The sequence below is a fragment of the Taudactylus pleione genome, unplaced genomic scaffold (assembly GCF_031769625.1).
Source record: "Taudactylus pleione unplaced genomic scaffold, aTauple2 ptg000928l, whole genome shotgun sequence".
In the NCBI taxonomy this organism is placed as follows: Eukaryota; Metazoa; Chordata; class Amphibia; order Anura; family Myobatrachidae; genus Taudactylus; species Taudactylus pleione.
In genome coordinates this window covers 1,419,296-1,437,830 of record NW_028285329.1, presented here as the reverse complement: position 1 = coordinate 1,437,830, position 18,535 = coordinate 1,419,296, and the positions used below count along the sequence as shown (strand labels likewise).

Genomic DNA, 18,535 nt, shown 5'->3' with positions numbered 1-18,535 from the left:
AGACCGAGGTGAATTAGTCACAGACTTGGAGAGACGTTGAGTAAAACTTTCCCTTTCATTCTGCAATTAATTCCCCCACCATCCTGCGAGCGCCTGGATAACAGCACTCACGCCCCCTAATACAGGCCCAGGAGATTAGGATGTAATGTAGCAAAGATTACAGGATGGCGTCAATCAAGCGTTTTTCGGATGCTCGTGTTAGGAGCTGTCAGCGTTTTTTGCAGAGTGTCGGAAAACAAAGGCGAACGGAGATGAAGAAAACAAACAAACAACCAGTGGAATAAACGACGGCACAGACTAAATGTAACCAGATTTACGGGTGGTGTCTGACAGATGGGGGGGATTGCGGGGACAGAAGGCAGGCACTAATCGCACATGAAATGACCGGCTTGCCTGAACATGTTCTGCGGATTCCAGAAAACTTTACAACCTAATCCATTTTTAGAACAAAAAACATCTGGGCCGTAACTCCTCTAATCTGCCAAAACATGCCATTAAATCCTATGATTTGTTGAAAAACATTAAAGATTAAAGAAAGCAAATCTAAAGTTGCTAACTGCCATGTTGTGAAAGGGTTAATTAATACTTTCTCTTTTGTGTCAATTATGAATGTTGTGTTTGCAGGGAGCCTTGTCTAATCACGTCAGATTACACATCCGCGCTGTATCACTGGACTCTTCCATCTGATCCAAACGCTGCCAAGACCTGAAGAAAACATTGTCTTGATGTTTAAAAGGACTTCAGCGGGGAAACTGGTGTCAGATTACTCCAGCTAAACCCCGCTGCAAGGTCTTTCTGCCTGCGAGTGTTACAACGGGAGGAGATTCAGAGCAGAAATGAATTAAATCTTTAAGAAGGGAAATTAATCTTCCCTGCGCTCAGACAGATTTGCGAGCAGCGCTGCAGAACTACTGGAAGTAGGTCGAGGAGTTTGTAGCTCCGGTGAAGAGTCTGGAGTAGGAAAGGATCGTTAGCACTGAGAGCTGTCAGCGGCAGATAACGCTCGTCAAGGCTCCACCTCCACCCTTAAGTCTACCACTTCAGCACCCTGGACAGAGCCGGAGGCATTCGCTATCAGCTCGGTGCGCCCGCCAGGTGCAGGTTTACTGTAGGTGCGTTTTAGGTGACGCTATAAAGACAAAAAGGGCCTTGTTCAGAGCCGTGGTTCAGCAATTTCTTTTGCAACTGCGCACGCACGGAAATTCCTAAAAAACGTCTACCGCGCATGCGTTACACAGAGTGTACTCACAAAGGTGTTTTTTGCGCTCGAGACGCACATTATTAGAAATGTTGTGGAAAAGTGATGTGCGTTCCTAGTGGTGCACGCAAACATGGTCCGTTCAGTAGGCGTGTTATGGGCGGGTCACTGCAAGTCGCTGCGTGTACAGCCGCATAGGAGGCCATGGTTAAAGGAAGACACTGCACCTCCCACGGGACTAGGGCATATTTCGAAAGTGCGACTGATGGTGGCGTCTAAGGACACCATAATCGGTCATGCTGCGTGTACAGGCGCTGAAAGTGGCGTGCACATTTGGCCACACGGATGTACACCAGTGAAGGCGTTTGTAGCGGTATTTGTATAAACTCACTGACCAACGACCGCCAATAGGCGCTTCTGCGTCCATCTTTGAAACAGGCCCAAAGACACTGAAAAGCACGAGTACTTCTTCCAGAGAAAATAAAGGATGCAATAAATAGGCTGTTGTTGATATTTTGGGGTACCGCAGACCCCCAATTCTCTAGGCACACGGGCAGCTTGTACAGTGGTGACTGACGCGGCTGCTGGAGGTGACGGATGCGGTGAGTCAGACACTGAACGCTAATTATTCCTCGCTCACCACTGAGTCATGTTCCAGGGAACCAGTCTGTCTGTGAGGGGCACTGGCCAAACCGAGGAGGGGGGGGGGGTGATCTGAGTCAGCAGAAATGCAATGACGTCTGGTGCTGGGGCATAATGTTATATACGTCCATTGTACATAGGAATTCATTCAGGTAATACAGATATAAAATGCATTGAAGGACAAATAAACGGCATAACTGAGTGTATCATATATGATAAAGTACGATACAAGTTTAATTTGTATCTTATGCAAATGTAAAGCACTTTGAGTCTCATTTTGGGAAAAGTGCTCTATAAATCGTATAATTATTATTTATTTTTGTTTTTATTCTGACATTGCAACGCAGCTCATTAGAAAGCAGACTATTCCCTCCCTCTTCTTTACAGACAGCTGAAGCTCCTCCCACAGCGTTAGGAAAGGGTCTCGTGCAGGTCAAAAAAGATGCGAGATGACCATTGTTTATGAATGGACCAATCCCACTGTATTTTTACAGAGTAAGTTGGCCAAGCTGTCAGTCACTCTGCGCCCGCTCTGTTAGAGAATCTGCTGACGTGACCGCCTGCTGCAGGGAGGACACATTGCTCTACGTATAATCACTCCTTGTGTATTACGCAACTCGGCAATACGCAACCTGCGAGATCGACTCATGTTAATAGTGGCTTTGCCTAATCTTTGAGGATGTACAAATGAGACTGGATTCAGCTTCTGGTGCGGGTGGAGAGTTACCCTGCGCTCCGCGTCCCTGCGGGGATAGACAAGCACAGATCGCAGTGCGGTAAATACAATGTAACCAGCCACATATGCTCTGCAGGGCGGGATGTGTACTGTGTGTATTGGCGCTAACAATGAGTTTGACAACATAACAAAACCTGTTTAGGATCTTTCATTGTATGTTTGTATATCCGCTGCGTAAATGAGACATAAATGTAATCTGCTGTCTGAGCTGTGATATAAGTATATAATTAACACCTGCTTGCACTTCCTCTAACAAAAAGTAAAACATCTTAATTGGATACATACTTTTCAAAGTTTGCTCATTTGCATATAGCATAATTAGCTTTGTAAAAAAAATAAAAAATTAAAAAAAAATTACTAACTGATGTAGACATCTTGTATTGTGACATGGAAGATCTATAAAAAGCCGCGTGTGAAATGAATAATGAGGAGGCCGCACGATCCATCCATCCTACATAGAATAATCAGCAAAGTTATAAAGTCTTCTTATCTGTGATATCAGTGCTGCCATTGTAAGGGGGAAGGGCTCTGATCACGGGGAGCCCTGTGTCATAAGACCCTCTAGTGAGTAAACATCGGTACCATCGATGTATATCGGGAAGTCACTCAGCATTTATGTCAAGTCTGACCAGCTGTAAAAACTGCACGCGGAGAGCTCTCGTGCTGTGTACAAAAACGCAGTGGCTAATTTATGCACGCCAATCAAACGGCGTTCAAATAGAGACGCCTGCGTTTTTATGACCACCGCCCCATCACCACCGCCAAACCCTGACAACATGTCACTCACTCTGCGATGGACTCCTCTGTGCGTCCGGAATCGCTGCGCTGTACGGCTTATAGGCATGTGCAATGGCAGGCAATTGCTCGATTCCGCGCCTGTAATCACCACAGCATCCGGTGCTGTATCAGGCCTACAGTCTTCTACAGGGGGCAGCTAGGTATGGACAGACCCCAGGAACCAATCAGAGAGGCCCGAGAAACGAACAGCCAATTACAGAGGCCCGAGAGATGGACAGCGATGGCCGCAGGCCCTCAGGGAACAGAGCTATCTTATTCTACTGTCACATATATATATATATATATATATACTAGCTGGAGTACCCGGCGGTGCCTGGGATTTTAAGAATATTTGTTTACACATCACTCTCTAACAAACCTCTCCTTAGGCAGGCCTCACGAAAAGGGTGACCAACTTCCCCATCCACAGTCCTAAGGTCTTGGAAGGAAGTAGGACCTGTAACGGTGTAAAGCAAACTTCAGAGATAGAAGCATTCAAAATTTGTCAGATGTACAGTGTAACAACGGCCAAGAGCTTCTGTTGCTCTGATACCAGGATGACCATTTACAGTGACTCCCTGTTTTCTGCGCATAGAAACTTTTCGAGATGAATTCCATGTGTAATATTTTGGCAGCTCACAGTACAGCAGGGTCCTTGCAAAGTCATAATTTTGACACAGTTGGAAGAAAGAAATGAATGTTGCTGCGTAATTTGGTATAGTCAGAGAGCTGAGAATGCCGGGAAAGCCTGCTAAAGCTCTCTTTGATAATAAACATTAAGATCATGATAAAACATGACAACACAAAACGCTTGATCCGAGGCCCTACCTATATGCCGTGAGGCCCCACAATGAGCGTCCAGCAAAAATTGTTTTTTTTAATTAATTAAAAATTAACAGTAATTAATTTCGATTTCAAAATTCTTTAGTTGCCTCCGCCGTGTTTTAATTTCACGATCTTCGCTTGTAAACTGTGGATTTGTATAGAAAAACAAAAGGACAAATTTTCGCTTTTATATAGTAGAGTAGAAAAGAAAAAATAGTAGATAAGCTAAATCCTTTTCTAATTCCGGACCTGACCTGTAGAGGGCGAATGCTATGCAAAAATTGTGGTTTTGAATTAATTAAAAATTAACAGTAATTAATTTCGATTTAAATTTTTTTTAGTTGCCTCCGCAGTGCATATGTAAAATTTCACGATCCTGGCTTGTAAACTGAGGATTTATATAGAAAGACAGAAGGACAAATGTTCACTTTTATATAGTAGAATATGTCCAGGCTTAGTTACCAGAGCTGTTCCTAAGTCCCATTACACCCCTTGTACATTTACACTAATAGAGCGGTAAGTGTTAGATAAATACAGGACACGGACCAGTACAATACTCAGCCAGGGATTCTATTCCAATATTTCATGTCTGTAAAGTGCATTTCTCATATCTTTGCCGATAATAAAAACTTTGCTTTAGGTGTATACTAAGTTATTATAACTGGAAGAAATATCTCCTAGCCTCTGAGAAACAGATCATTGCTGAGTAACGCACAAAAGCATGTATTGTCCCTGCGTTCAGCGGTGTGTAGTGATGTCTGCGTGTATCAGTGGCGTGTAGTGATGTCTGCGTGTATCAGTGGTGTGTAGTGATGTCTGCGTGTATCAGTGGTGTGTAGTGATGTATGCGTGTATCAGTGGTGTGTAGTGATGTCTGCGTGTATCAGTGGCGTGTAGTGATGTGTGTGTATCAGTTGTGTGTAGTGATGTCTGCGTGTATCAGTGGCGTGTAGTGATGTATGCGTGTATCAGTGGCGTGTAGTGATGTCTGCGTGTATCAGTGGTGTGTAGTGATGTCTGCGTGTATCAGTGACGTGTAGTGATGTCTGCGTGTATCAGTGGTGTGTAGTGATGTCTGCGTGTATCAGTGGTGTGTAGTGATGTATGCGTGTATCAGTGGTGTGTAGTGATGTCTGCGTGTATCAGTGGCGTGTAGTGATGTGTGTGTATCAGTTGTGTGTAGTGATGTCTGCGTGTATCAGTGGCGTGTAGTGATGTATGCGTGTATCAGTGGCGTGTAGTGATGTCTGCGTGTATCAGTGGTGTGTAGTGATGTCTGCGTGTATCAGTGACGTGTAGTGATGTCTGCGTGTATCAGTGGTGTGTAGTGATGTCTGCGTGTATCAGTGGTGTGTAGTGATGTCTGCATGTATCAGTGTTGTGTAGTGATGTCTGCGTGTAGCAGTGGTCAGTAGTGATGTCTGTGTGTATCAGTGGTGTGTAGTGATGTCTGCGTGTATCAGTGGCGTGTAGTGATGTCTGCGTGTATCAGTGGCGTGTAGTTATGTATGCGTGTATCAGGGGAGTGTAGTGATGTCTGTGTGTATCAGTGGCGTGTAGTGATGTATGCGTGTATCAGTGGCATGTAGTGATGTCTGCGTGTATCAGTGGCATGTAGTGATGTCTGCGTGTATCAGTGGCGTGTAGTGATGTCTGTGTGTATCAGTGGCATGTAGTGATGTCTGTGTGTATCAGTGGCGTGTAGTGATGTATGCGTGTATCTGGGGCTTGTAGTGATGTCTGTGTGTATCAGTAGCGTGTAGTGATGTCTGCATGTATCAGTGGCGTTGTGTAGTGATGTCTGTGTGTATCAGTGGCGTGTAGTGATGTCTGTGTGTATCAGTGGCGTGTAGTGATGTCTGTGTGTATCAGTGGCGTGTAGTGATGTATGAGTGTATCAGTAGCGTGCAGTGATGTCTGCCTGTCAGTGGTGTGTAGTGATGTATGAGTGTATCAGGGGCGTGTAGTGATGTATGAGTGTATCAGGGGCGTGTAGTGATGTATGAGTGTATCAGTAGCGTGTAGTGATGTCTGCGTGTATCAGTGGCGTGTAGTGATGTCTGTGTGTATCAGTGGCGTGTAGTGATGTATGAGTGTATCAGTAGCGTGCAGTGATGTCTGTGTGTATCAGTGGCGTGTAGTGATGTATGAGTGTATCAGGGGCGTGTAGTGATGTATGAGTGTATCAGTAGCGTGCAGTGATGTCTGTCTGTCAGTGGTGTGTAGTGATGGCTGTGTGTATCAGTGGCGTGTAGTGATGTATGCGTGTATCAGTGGCGTGTAGTGATGTATGCGTGTATCAGTGGCGTGTAGTGATGTCTTGGGATAGGTATACACAGAACGGAGGATCATATGGGGATGAGGATAGCAGAAGGTAATATAGAGCAGACTAGATGGGCCAAGTGCTTCCTATCTGACGTCACCTCCTATGTTACTATGACCCTTTCCAGCTAAGAGTGAGCCCAGCAGGGATTGTGCAGCGCTGTCAGTGTACACAGCACATTGTCAGCAGATATACACATACATAATGCTCTACACGCTGCTGCAACTCACCTATTGAATTGACTCTGACAGGGGGGCTGGCGAGCGTGGAGGAGACGGAGGGTTTGTGGGAGCTGTTGCTGCTGCTTATCCGGGCTGTTAGGAGATGGGGCGAGTTGGGCGATGTGGGTGATTTACTGTCCGACGTCTTGGGCCTGGCGGAGAGGTTCAATGGCTGAGCGGCATCGTCCTGCAAAGAGACAAGAAGCAGCAGAGTTATCCCAGGTGGGGAGGCACAGCCAGGCATTGCGCTCAGGTGCCCATCCTCGGGACACCTGGGTATATGGTGATATCACGCCTGCGATATGATTGCTGTCAGGCAGTGGATCTGTCCCTCCCGGGTAATCAGTTACTATAAGGACAGATACTTACTCAATGTGGCAGTAAAGTAAATCAGCATGTAGGGACCCCCGAGCAATGTACTAATAGAGGGGGGGATGGGGTACATGAACAACTCAGGAATGTGGGAAACCCCTTTGAAGCTAAACCATCATGAAAGTGATTTACTACAAGTGTATTATCAGCGAACTACTAAGAGATGAGACTACTAGAACCCTGACAGATGGGGACGGAAGTCCAGTGACCCCCCACCCTTCACAAACATTAAGTTGTTCCCCCCATTTCAGTCTTCGGAAAGGCGATCTCTGTGTAATAAATATGTATCCGGTCGCCTTTGGCGCACAATACATTTCCATTAAACACAACACACAGGAGGCGAGAGCAGCTGGAATCACGTTGTTCCGGGGATGTGGGGGACCCTGGGTGGAGCAGACGTCTAACATGCAGTCTCTTTATGAATAAATGAGAGACACAACGCAGGGACTGTCACTCTGGCGCTGCACTCACGCTGTACGCTCCGCCTAATGGTCCTTTAATAAGAGGTCGGAGCAGCAGAGCTGTTAATTCACATCATGTAAACGCTTCCCATCAATTACTGGCATTTACAGCCTGACAAGGTGCCCTCTCCCTTTCTCCTCGGTGTCAGGTCGTCACAGCCGCCTGGCTCGAAGCGCAGAGAGAGAGAGGACGCGCCGTCTTGTATGGAGAGAGGCCACATAACAGGAACAGGCCTCATTATAAGTTTACAAACCACTGAGAGACTTACACGAGTGTCACAAGGTGTTATTAGCAATCACTTCCAATATATCTGATTAATACAGTATATACAACTGATAGCGCGCCCTTTTGTATTAGTTCCAGTCTGACAATCGGAGAGTGTCTGTACTGTATAGGACTATCCTGCTTTATGTACTGTATAGGACTATCCTGCTTTATGTACTGTACAGGACTATCTTGCTTTATGTACTGTATAGGACTATCCTGCCTTATGTACTGTATAGGACTATCCTGCTTTATGTACTGTATAGGACTATCCTGCTTTATGTACTGTATAGGACTATCTTGCTTTATATACTGTATAGGACTATCCTGCCTTATGTACTGTATAGGACTATCCTGCTTTATGTACTGTATAGGACTATCCTGCTTTATGTACTGTATAGGACTATCCTGCTTTATGTACTGTATAAGACTATCCTGCTTTATGTACTGTATAGGACTTTCCTGCTTTATGTACTGTATAGGACTATCCTGCTTTATGTACTGTATAGGACTATCTTGCTTTATGTACTGTATAGGACTATCCTGCCTTATGTACTGTATAGGACTATCCTGCTTTATGTACTGTATAGGACTATCCTGCTTTATGTACTGTATATGACTATCCTGCTTTATGTACTTTATATGACTATCCTGCTTTATGTACTGTACAGGACTATCCTGCTTTATGTACTGTATAGGACTATCCTGCTTTATGTACTGTACAGGACTATCCTGCTTTATGTACTGTATAGGACTATCCTGCTTTATGTACTGTATATGACTATCCTGCTTTATGTACTGTACAGTACTATCCTGCTTTATGTACTGTATAGGACTATCCTGCTTTATGTACTGTACAGGACTATCCTGCTTTATGTACTGTACAGGACTATCCTGCTTTATGTACTGTATATGACTATCCTGCTTTATGTACTGTACCTGACTATCCTGCTTTATGTACTGTACAGGACTATCCTGCTTTATGTACTGTATAGGACTATCCTGCTTTATGTACTGTACAGGACTATCCTGCTTTATGTACTGTACAGGACTATCCTGCTTTACGTACTGTATAGGACTATCCTGCTTTACGTACTGTTCATTTTACTGTACGAGTCGCAGTCACAACTATAGGGAAACTCTTCTATAGATCTTTCGCCCCCTTCCTTGTGTCACCTCTCAGACATCCTCCCTCCAATGTCACCGTGCGCCATCTGCAAAGACACCTTGCCATGCCTACCACCATATCATCATCTGGAACGGCACAGGAACACAGACTGGCGCTTGATTATGCAGGAACATAGGTTGCCTTAAGGGTAATCCGGCTCCGGAAGCCATGATAACAAAACTATATAAACCGGTGATGGCCAACAAATGGCCCTGAAACCGCCTCCGGCCCTCCTAGCCCTCACCTGCCGCGCCGAACTCTGTGCTCCTCTGAGGTCACCTTTGTTGGTTGTTGTTTGTAATGCTTGTGTAAATGCCTGATATGTTATACGGAAAGGGGCTCATTCTCACTGATTAATGTACCGCTGATATGTTATACGGATAGGGGTCATTCTCACTGATTAATGTACCGCTGATACGTTATACGGATAGGGGTCATTCTCACTGATTAATGTACCGCTGATATGTTATACGGATAGGGGTCATTCTCACTGATTAATGTACCGCTGATATGTTATACAGATAGGGGTCATTCTCACTGATTAATGTACCGATGATACGTTATATGGATAGGGGTCATTCTCACTGATTAATGTACCGCTGATATGTTATATGGATAGGGGTCACTCTCACTGATTAATGTACCGCTGATATGTTATACAGATAGGGGTCATTCTCACTGATTAATGTACCGATGATACGTTATATGGATAGGGGTCATTCTCACTGATTAATGTACCGCTGATATGTTATACGGATAGGGGTCACTCTCACTGATTAATGTACCGCTGATATGTTATACGGATAGGGCTCATTCTCACTGATTAATGTACCGCTGATATGTTATACGGATAGGGCTCATTCTCACTGATTAATGTACCGCTGATACGTTATACGGATAGGGGTCATTCTCACTGATTAATGTACCGCTGATACGTTATACGGATAGGGGTCATTCTCATTGATTAATGTACCGCTGATACGTTATATGGATAGGGGTCATTCTCATTGATTAATGTACCGCTGATACGTTATACGGATAGGGGTCATTCTCACTGATTAATGTACCGCTGATACGTTATACGGATAGGGGTCATTCTCACTGATTAATGTACCGCTGATACGTTATACGGATAGGGGTCATTCTCACTGATTAATGTACCGCTGATATGTTATACGGATAGGGGTCATTCTCACTGATTAATGTACCGCTGATATGTTATACAGATAGGGCTCATTCTCACTGATTAATGTACCGCTGATATGTTATATGGATAGGGCTCATTCTCACTGATTAATGTATCGCTGATATGTTATACGGATAGGGGCTCATTCTCACTGATTAATGTACCGCTGATATGTTATACGGATAGGGCTCATTCTCACTGATTAATGTACCGCTGATATGTTATAAGGATAGGGGCTCATTCTCACTGATTAATGTACCGCTGATACGTTATACGGATAGGGCTCATTCTCACTGATTAATGTACTGCTGATATGTTATAAGGATAGGGGCTCATTCTCACTGATTAATGTACCGCTGATATGTTATACGGATAGGGCTCATTCTCACTGATTAATGTACCACTGATATGTTATACGGATAGGGCTCATTCTCACTGATTAATATACCACTGATATGTTATACGGATAGGGGCTCATTCTCACTGATTAATGTACCGCTGATATGTTATACGGATAGGGGTCACTCTCACTGATTAATGTACCACTGATATGTTATACGGATAGGGGTCATTCTCACTGATTAATGTACCGCTGATACGTTATACGGATAGGGGTCATTCTCACTGATTAATGTACCGCTGATATGTTATACGGATAGGGCTCATTCTCACTGATTAATGTACCGCTGATATGTTATACGGATAGGGGCTCATTCTCACTGATTAATGTACCGCTGATACGTTATACGGATAGGGGTCATTCTCACTGATTAATGTACCGCTGATACGTTATACGGATAGGGCTCATTCTCACTGATTAATGTACCACTGATATGTTATATGGATAGGGCTCATTCTCACTGATTAATGTACCGCTGATATGTTATATGGATAGTGGTCATTCTCACTGATTAATGTACCGCTGATACGTTATATGGATAGGGCTCATTCTCACTGATTAATGTATCGCTGATATGTTATACGGATAGGGCTCATTCTCACTGATTAATGTACCGCTGATACGTTATGGATAGGGGCTCATTCTCACTGATTAATGTACCGCTGATATGTTATACGGATAGGGGCTCATTCTCACTGATTAATGTACCGCTGATACGTTATACGGATAGGGCTCATTCTCACTGATTAATGTACCGCTGATACGTTATATGGATAGGGGTCATTCTCACTGATTAATGTACCGCTGATATGTTATACGGATAGGGCTCATTCTCACTGATTAATGTACCGCTGATACGTTATGGATAGGGGTCATTCTCACTGATTAATGTACCGCTGATATGTTATACGGATAGGGGTCATTCTCACTGATTAATGTACCGCTGATACGTTATACGGATAGGGCTCATTCTCACTGATTAATGTACCGCTGATACGTTATGGATAGGGGTCATTCTCACTGATTAATGTACCGCTGATATGTTATACGGATAGGGGTCACTCTCACTGATTAATGTACCGCTGATATGTTATACAGATAGGGCTCATTCTCACTGATTAATGTACCGCTGATATGTTATACAGATAGGGCTCATTCTCACTGATTAATGTACCGCTGATACGTTATACGGATAGGGGCTCATTCTCACTGATTAATGTACCGCTGATATGTTATACGGATAGGGCTCATTCTCACTGATTAATGTACCGCTGATATGTTATACGGATAGGGGTTAGTCTCACTGATTAATGTACCGCTGATACGTTACACGGATAGGGCTCATTCTCACTGATTAATGTACCGCTGATACGTTATACGGATAGGGGCTCATTCTCACTGATTAATGTACCGCTGATATGTTATACGGATAGGGCTCATTCTCACTGATTAATGTACCGCTGATATGTTATACGGATAGGGGTTAGTCTCACTGATTAATGTACCGCTGATACGTTACACGGATAGGGCTCATTCTCACTGATTAATGTACCGCTGATACGTTATACGGATAGGGGCTCATTCTCACTGATTAATGTACCGCTGATATGTTATACGGATAGGGCTCATTCTCACTGATTAATGTACCGCTGATATGTTATACGGATAGGGGTCACTCTCACTGATTAATGTACCGCTGATATGTTATACGGATAGGGCTCATTCTCACTGATTAATGTACCACTGATATGTTATACGGATAGGGGTCATTCTCACTGATTAATGTACCGCTGATACGTTATGGATATGGGTCATTCTCACTGATTAATGTACCGCTGATATGTTATACGGATAGGGGTCACTCTCACTGATTAATGTACCGCTGATATGTTATACAGATAGGGCTCATTCTCACTGATTAATGTACCGCTGATACGTTATACGGATAGGGGCTCATTCTCACTGATTAATGTACCGCTGATATGTTATACGGATAGGGCTCATTCTCACTGATTAATGTACCGCTGATATGTTATACGGATAGGGGTTAGTCCCACTGATTAATGTACCGCTGATACGTTACACGGATAGGGGTCATTCTCACTGATTAATGTACCGCTGATACGTTATACGGATAGGGGCTCATTCTCACTGATTAATGTACCGCTGATATGTTATACGGATAGGGCTCATTCTCACTGATTAATGTACCGCTGATATGTTATACGGATAGGGGTTAGTCTCACTGATTAATGTACCGCTGATACGTTATACAGATAGGGGTTAGTCTCACTGATTAATGTACCGCTGATACGTTATACAGATAGGGGTCATTCTCACTGATTAATGTACCGCTGATACGTTATACAGATAGGGGTTAGTCTCACTGATTAATGTACCGCTGATACGTTATACGGATAGGGCTCATTCTCACTGATAAATGTACCGCTGATATGTTATATGGATAGGGCTCATTCTCACTGATTAATGTACCGCTGATATGTTATACGGATAGGGCTCATTCTCACTGATAAATGTACCGCTGATATGTTATACGGATAGGGCTCATTCTCACTGATTAATGTACCGCTGAGGCTAAGTGTAACGTGCGGCTCTTTATTTATTATTTAGATTTATGAAACTGCGGGCTGATTCAGCAAAGAACGTACAGGAGAGAACGCACAAACTTGGTTGATTTTTTTCCACTGCGCGTGTGCAAACTGGCCAGTGCGAAAGGGTTAGGGTACGCAGACTACATGCAGCGTGTACGCAGCCCCTTCCGATATTGATTGACAGGAAGTGCCGCTTGTGCGTGGTGATGGGGGGGGTGGTCAGACGAACGCAGGCGTGCCTATGCTTTGGGACGCCGTTATAGGGGCAGTGCGGCGGCATATACAGCCATACCGCAAGCTGTTCACAGGAAGCGGCCAAAATCCTGCGGCAGGTCAGCTCAACCACTATTGTGCGCATGGGTCCGATGGTTCCCGATGTTACCGATGTTTATGCGATCTTGCGTCCTGATCAGGCTGTGTGTGAAGGGAGATAGGCGGCTTAATACGGGGCTGGGTCTAGAGACTTGTAGCATGCAGAATATCTTGGTTTTACAACATGATCGCATTATTACACTAATCATTTTCTAGCCACTCATTTACTAATTGCGCTGTAATTGCTCCTGGCCGCTCGTTATTAATGATATCTCATAACCGAAAACAATGGGAACAGCTGTATATCTGTAGTCCTATAAAAGGACTCCGTTCCTGTAAACAATTTCTCCATTCCTGCCTTCTCCTCTTAATTACGGCATTGCCCAGTGTGATGAGTATGACTGATATAAGTGCTGCCTCCCATGATTAGAATCTCTGGGGCATGTATGGGACTGTGAGAGGTGCCAGTCTCTCTGCCAGCCCGGAACGCCGAAGGACAGGACAGAGAGATTGTAACCTCGCCCACGGATGATGTGACAACGTTATGGGGCCCGGGGGCAAACACGTCTGTAATGAAAATGCAAAGTGATCTCTAGTCACAAAGACTAACATTATAACACTTGTGCGAGTTACAAGCAGACATCGTTCTCCGCACGGTAAAACGAGATGGCTGCAAGGGCAAAGGAATTGAATTTCCATTGACATTAAATACTGTGACTGCAATGTCAGATGTCACAACAGTCTGTTCCGATAACCACAGTGCTCATTTCATTTCCATCTTATCTGCGGAGGGTCAGTGCCAGGAGCTGGCGCAGAGGTCACCCCATCCTAATTTTAAATTGTAGTCTTTCTTTACATCAGCATTCGGAGCCGCTGTGAAGGAAAAACACGGACACGGCTTGGCAAGGAAAAGCCCTCGTGCTGTTAAATGTGCTTGGAAAGAAACTGCGCAAGCTGTGGGCTACAGCTATTAGATTGTAAGCTCTTTTGTCGCTGTTCCTACTTATCTGCTGACTGTAAAGGAAACAAAGTATGATTATAGAGTACTGCCGACTTTCATCACGTTGTTCGCTTTCTAGAAGAGATGGACGACCTGGAGTCCACCTATACAGTGGGGCAAAAAAGTATTTGGACAGCCACCGATTGTGCAAGTTGTTGCGCTGTAAAAGATGAGAGAGGTCTGTAATGTCCATCATAGGAACACTTCAACTGTGAGAGACAGAATCAGAACAAAACATTCCGGAAATCACATTGTATGATTTTTAAATAATTTATTTGTATATTCTCCCGGAAAAAAAATATTTGGACAATCAAAAAGTTTAACGCGATACTTTGTAAAGTAACCTCGGTTGGCAATTACAGAGGTCAAACGTTTCCTGTAGTTCCTGACCAGGTTTGCACACACTGCAGCAGGTATTTTGTCCCACTCTTCAATGCAGGTCTTCTCTAGACGTGTCTTGTTTTGGGGCGGTCGTCAGGCAACACAGACTTTCAACTCCCTCCACAGATTTTCTATTGGGTTGAGGTCTGGAGACTGGCTAGGCCAATCCAGGACCTTGAAATGCTTCTTACGGAGCCACTCCTTAGTTGCCCGGGCGATGTGTTTGGGACATTGTCATGTTGGAAGACCCAGCCACGTTGCATCTTCAATGCTCTTACTGAGGGTAGGAGGTTTTTCCCCAAAATGTCACGATACATGTCCCCATTCATCCTCTCCGTAATACGGATCAGTCGTCCTGTCCCCTTTGCAGAAAAGCATCCCCAAAGCATGATGTTTCCACCCCAATGCTTCACAGTGGGTATGGTGTTTTTGGGATGCCACTCTATTTTGGTTTCATCTGACCACATGACATTCTCCCAGTCCTCCTGTGGATCATCCAGATGGTCACGGGCAAATTTTAGACGGGCCTGGACATGTGCTGGCTTAAGCAGGGGGACCATTCGGGCGCTGCAGGATTTGAATCCATGACGACGTAGTGTGTTACTAATGGTAACCTTTGTGACTGTGGTCCCAGCTCTCTTGAGGTCATTGACCAGGTCCCCCCGTGTAGTTCTGGGCTGATCCCTCACCGTTCATAAAGATCATTGATACCCCACGAGGTGAGATCTTGCATGGAGCCCCTGGTCGAGGGAGATTGTCAGTGATCTTGTATTTCTTCCATTTTTTTAATAATTGCGCCAACAGTTGATCTCTTCTCACCAAGCTGCTTGCCTATTGTCACGTAGCTCATCCCAGCCTTGTGCAGGTCTACAATTTTGTCCCAGGTGTTCTTAGACAGCTCTCTGGCCTGGGCCATGGTGGAGAGGTTGCAGTCTGACTGTGGACCTCATTCAGAGCCGGACGCTATTTGCGCTCGCTCGTTCAGAAAAAAGGGGTGGCTATTCAAATGAACTGTTCGCTCTTTGTGGTCTGTTCACGCCTCTAGGTCTGAATGAGCGAACCAAACATGCGGTCGTTTTTTTGAAAACTACGCCCCCTGGCCGCTCTCATCCTACGTCATGTCCGCTAATTATTAGATTAATCGAGTACATCGACCAGCGTCTGAACTGCTCACTATTCTTGTGGTTGGTTTTTCCTACCGCAATCTTGCGAGCAGTTCTGACTATAAAATAACCAAGTGACGTGGTCAATGACGCTGCTGTATTAATTATGCACACCCATAAAACGTCCGTTTTGACCTTTAAGCACGCCTGCGTTCGGATCTCCACTCCCCGTTTTCAAGCACCATCCCCTATTACCACCCACATACGCCTCATTCTGTCACTCAAAATAGCAGGCATTCACTATTTAGCGAACAAACGATTTTCGGCCGCACTGACTGGTTCGCGCATGCGTATTACGATCCGTACGCATGCGCAGTTGTGCAAACATCGCTCGGTACGAACGAGCGGCTGCTTACGAGCGGCTCTGAATCAGGCCCTGTGTGAGGGTGTGGACAGGTGTCTTTTATACAGGTAACCAGTTCAGACAGGTGCCATTAATACAGGTAACGAGTGGAGGATAGATGAGCTTCCTAAAGAAGAAGTAACAGGTCTGTGAAAGCCAGAATTATTGCTGGTCGGTAGGTGTCAAAATATTTATTATCCGCAAGAATATACAAATAAATTGTTTAAAAATCATACAACGTGATTTCCGGAATGTTTTGTTCTGATTCTGTCTCTCACAGTTGAAGTGTACCTATGATGGACATTACAGACCTCTCTCATCTTTTACAGTGCAACAACTTGCACAATCGGCGGCTGTCCAAATACTTTTTTGCGCCACTGTAGCGGCGGAAGATCTTGTTACAACTGGGCTGCGTCAGCTGCGGGTTGGGACTATAGGAGGGGGTCCCTATTTTCCGCTCTACCCTAATTAGCTAGTTATTTATCACACGTTTATATTAAATAGTAATGATATAATGAGCAGCACAGTTGGCGTAATGATTCACTACTGTCTCCCATCCCTGAGACCACGAGTTCCTGACCAAAGTACTCTCTGTGAGGAGTTTGTATGTTCACCCATGTACGTGGGTTTACTCTGGGAGCTCTGGGGCTTATTCAGATCCGCTCGCTAGGATGCGAACGCTCGTAGCTGGCCGATATTCGCAATCTGTGCCTACATCGCAATCTGCATGCGCGAACCACTGCGAAAGATCGGGAGGCGCTCGAAATATTCTCTGTAAAGCGTTGCGCAGTATGTGTGCGCTATATATGAAGAGAATAGCATTATTATGTCAAAGGTAATAGTCACCAATTTCCTATTCATTCTATTTTTAGCAATACTATATATCGGTGTATAAAGGGGGAATGTTATTAGGCGTATCTTACAGATCGCTGAACGGAAACGGCGTGTACGCTTCCCAATGCATCATATACATACATACGGCTATATACAACATTTGCTCTTTTTGGCCACTTTGTGCAGATCCCATCTTTGTATGTGTATATTATTCTATTATCCTTCTAGATCATAATAATAATATATAGTAATTCTCTCCAGGTTAGGCTGCCCTGCCCTGCATGTCCTTGTAATGTTATTCATCTATGTAATGAATTACTGCCAAAATTCTAAATATAAGATAAAAACAAGGCTGATTATATGACAGAAAGTAGACATCTCCTGAGGTTATGGTGAATTCTCCTGTCACCGGGTCCATCAGAAGGGAAGCTAGCCTCACATATACCATATCGGTATCTCTGGCTGTCACTGAGCGGGGTATTGTGACACTAACCCCCCCCTCCCCCTCCTCCCAGGGGGTCCTGATTGTCTCCTCTGAGCTGATCTTTCTCTAAGAGATTGTTATTCTAAAGCGCACACAGGACCTGATTCAGACCCGCTCGCTAGCAAGCGTTCGCACGCAGACAGTCGATGTTTGCAATCACGTCACCTGGCTGGTTTTTACACTGAAGTGCTCGCAGTAGGGTATGGTCAGCCACAAGTGCTGCAATCGCATCTGATGGTACCCGATGTACCGATGGTTGCATACACTTCCTGGAGATGACATGCGCAAGTGGGCGTCTTTAGGCAGGCTGGTTGGCGTCTGCATACACAGAGCGATCGCACGGCCAAGACATAGCGGGCGTGCTAATGCCTTGCCATGCGATCGCCTGCCTCCCCGAATTTGCATAAGCATCTAGCGAGCAAACGCATCTAGCGAGCGGGTCTGAGTGAGCTCCACAGTCTCACGCTAGACCCAAATGTAAATCTACAGTTCTAGATGGAAGTTGCAATGAAATGTGAGGGATCTAATAATAATATTTAAAAAATGATTTAGTTTAATGACTGGATCCTGAAATTGTTCAGCATTAGAGCTAACTCGTTTTGCTCTTTTTCTGTGATGCTCCAAAACGCGTAGGGTTATAGCTCAAGACAAAGTGCACACTGGGAAACGCCTTCTTCTCCCCTGTATCTAACATATGACGTTCATACAGATAATTTGGAGTATTAATAATAACCCGATGCTGTGTTGTGGTAGGGTACAGGAGTGCATAGGTAGGGTCACATGATCACAGAAGAGGCCAATAGCCTGACTGCACTCTGTCATACGCCGCGGT

The 18,535-nt window shown here is 44.6% G+C and overlaps 1 protein-coding gene across 8 annotated transcripts in view; it reads right to left on the bottom strand.

Annotated features, from left to right (window-relative positions):
* SOX5 (SRY-box transcription factor 5) overlaps positions 1 to 18,535 on the bottom strand; it is a 278,404-nt gene that overhangs the window by 16,298 nt on the left and 243,571 nt on the right. For 6 of the 8 annotated variants that reach the window (XM_088459731.1, XM_088459729.1, XM_088459728.1 and 3 more), the window contains 2 exons: positions 6,732 to 6,909; positions 3,733 to 3,810 (listed from right to left, as the gene is read on the bottom strand). In XM_088459731.1, the coding sequence (XP_088315857.1) occupies positions 3,733 to 3,810; positions 6,732 to 6,909 (256 nt within the window). The remainder of the gene's footprint in view (positions 1 to 3,732; positions 3,811 to 6,731; positions 6,910 to 18,535) is intronic. The other 2 variants (XM_088459732.1, XM_088459734.1) reach the window with 1 other exon arrangement.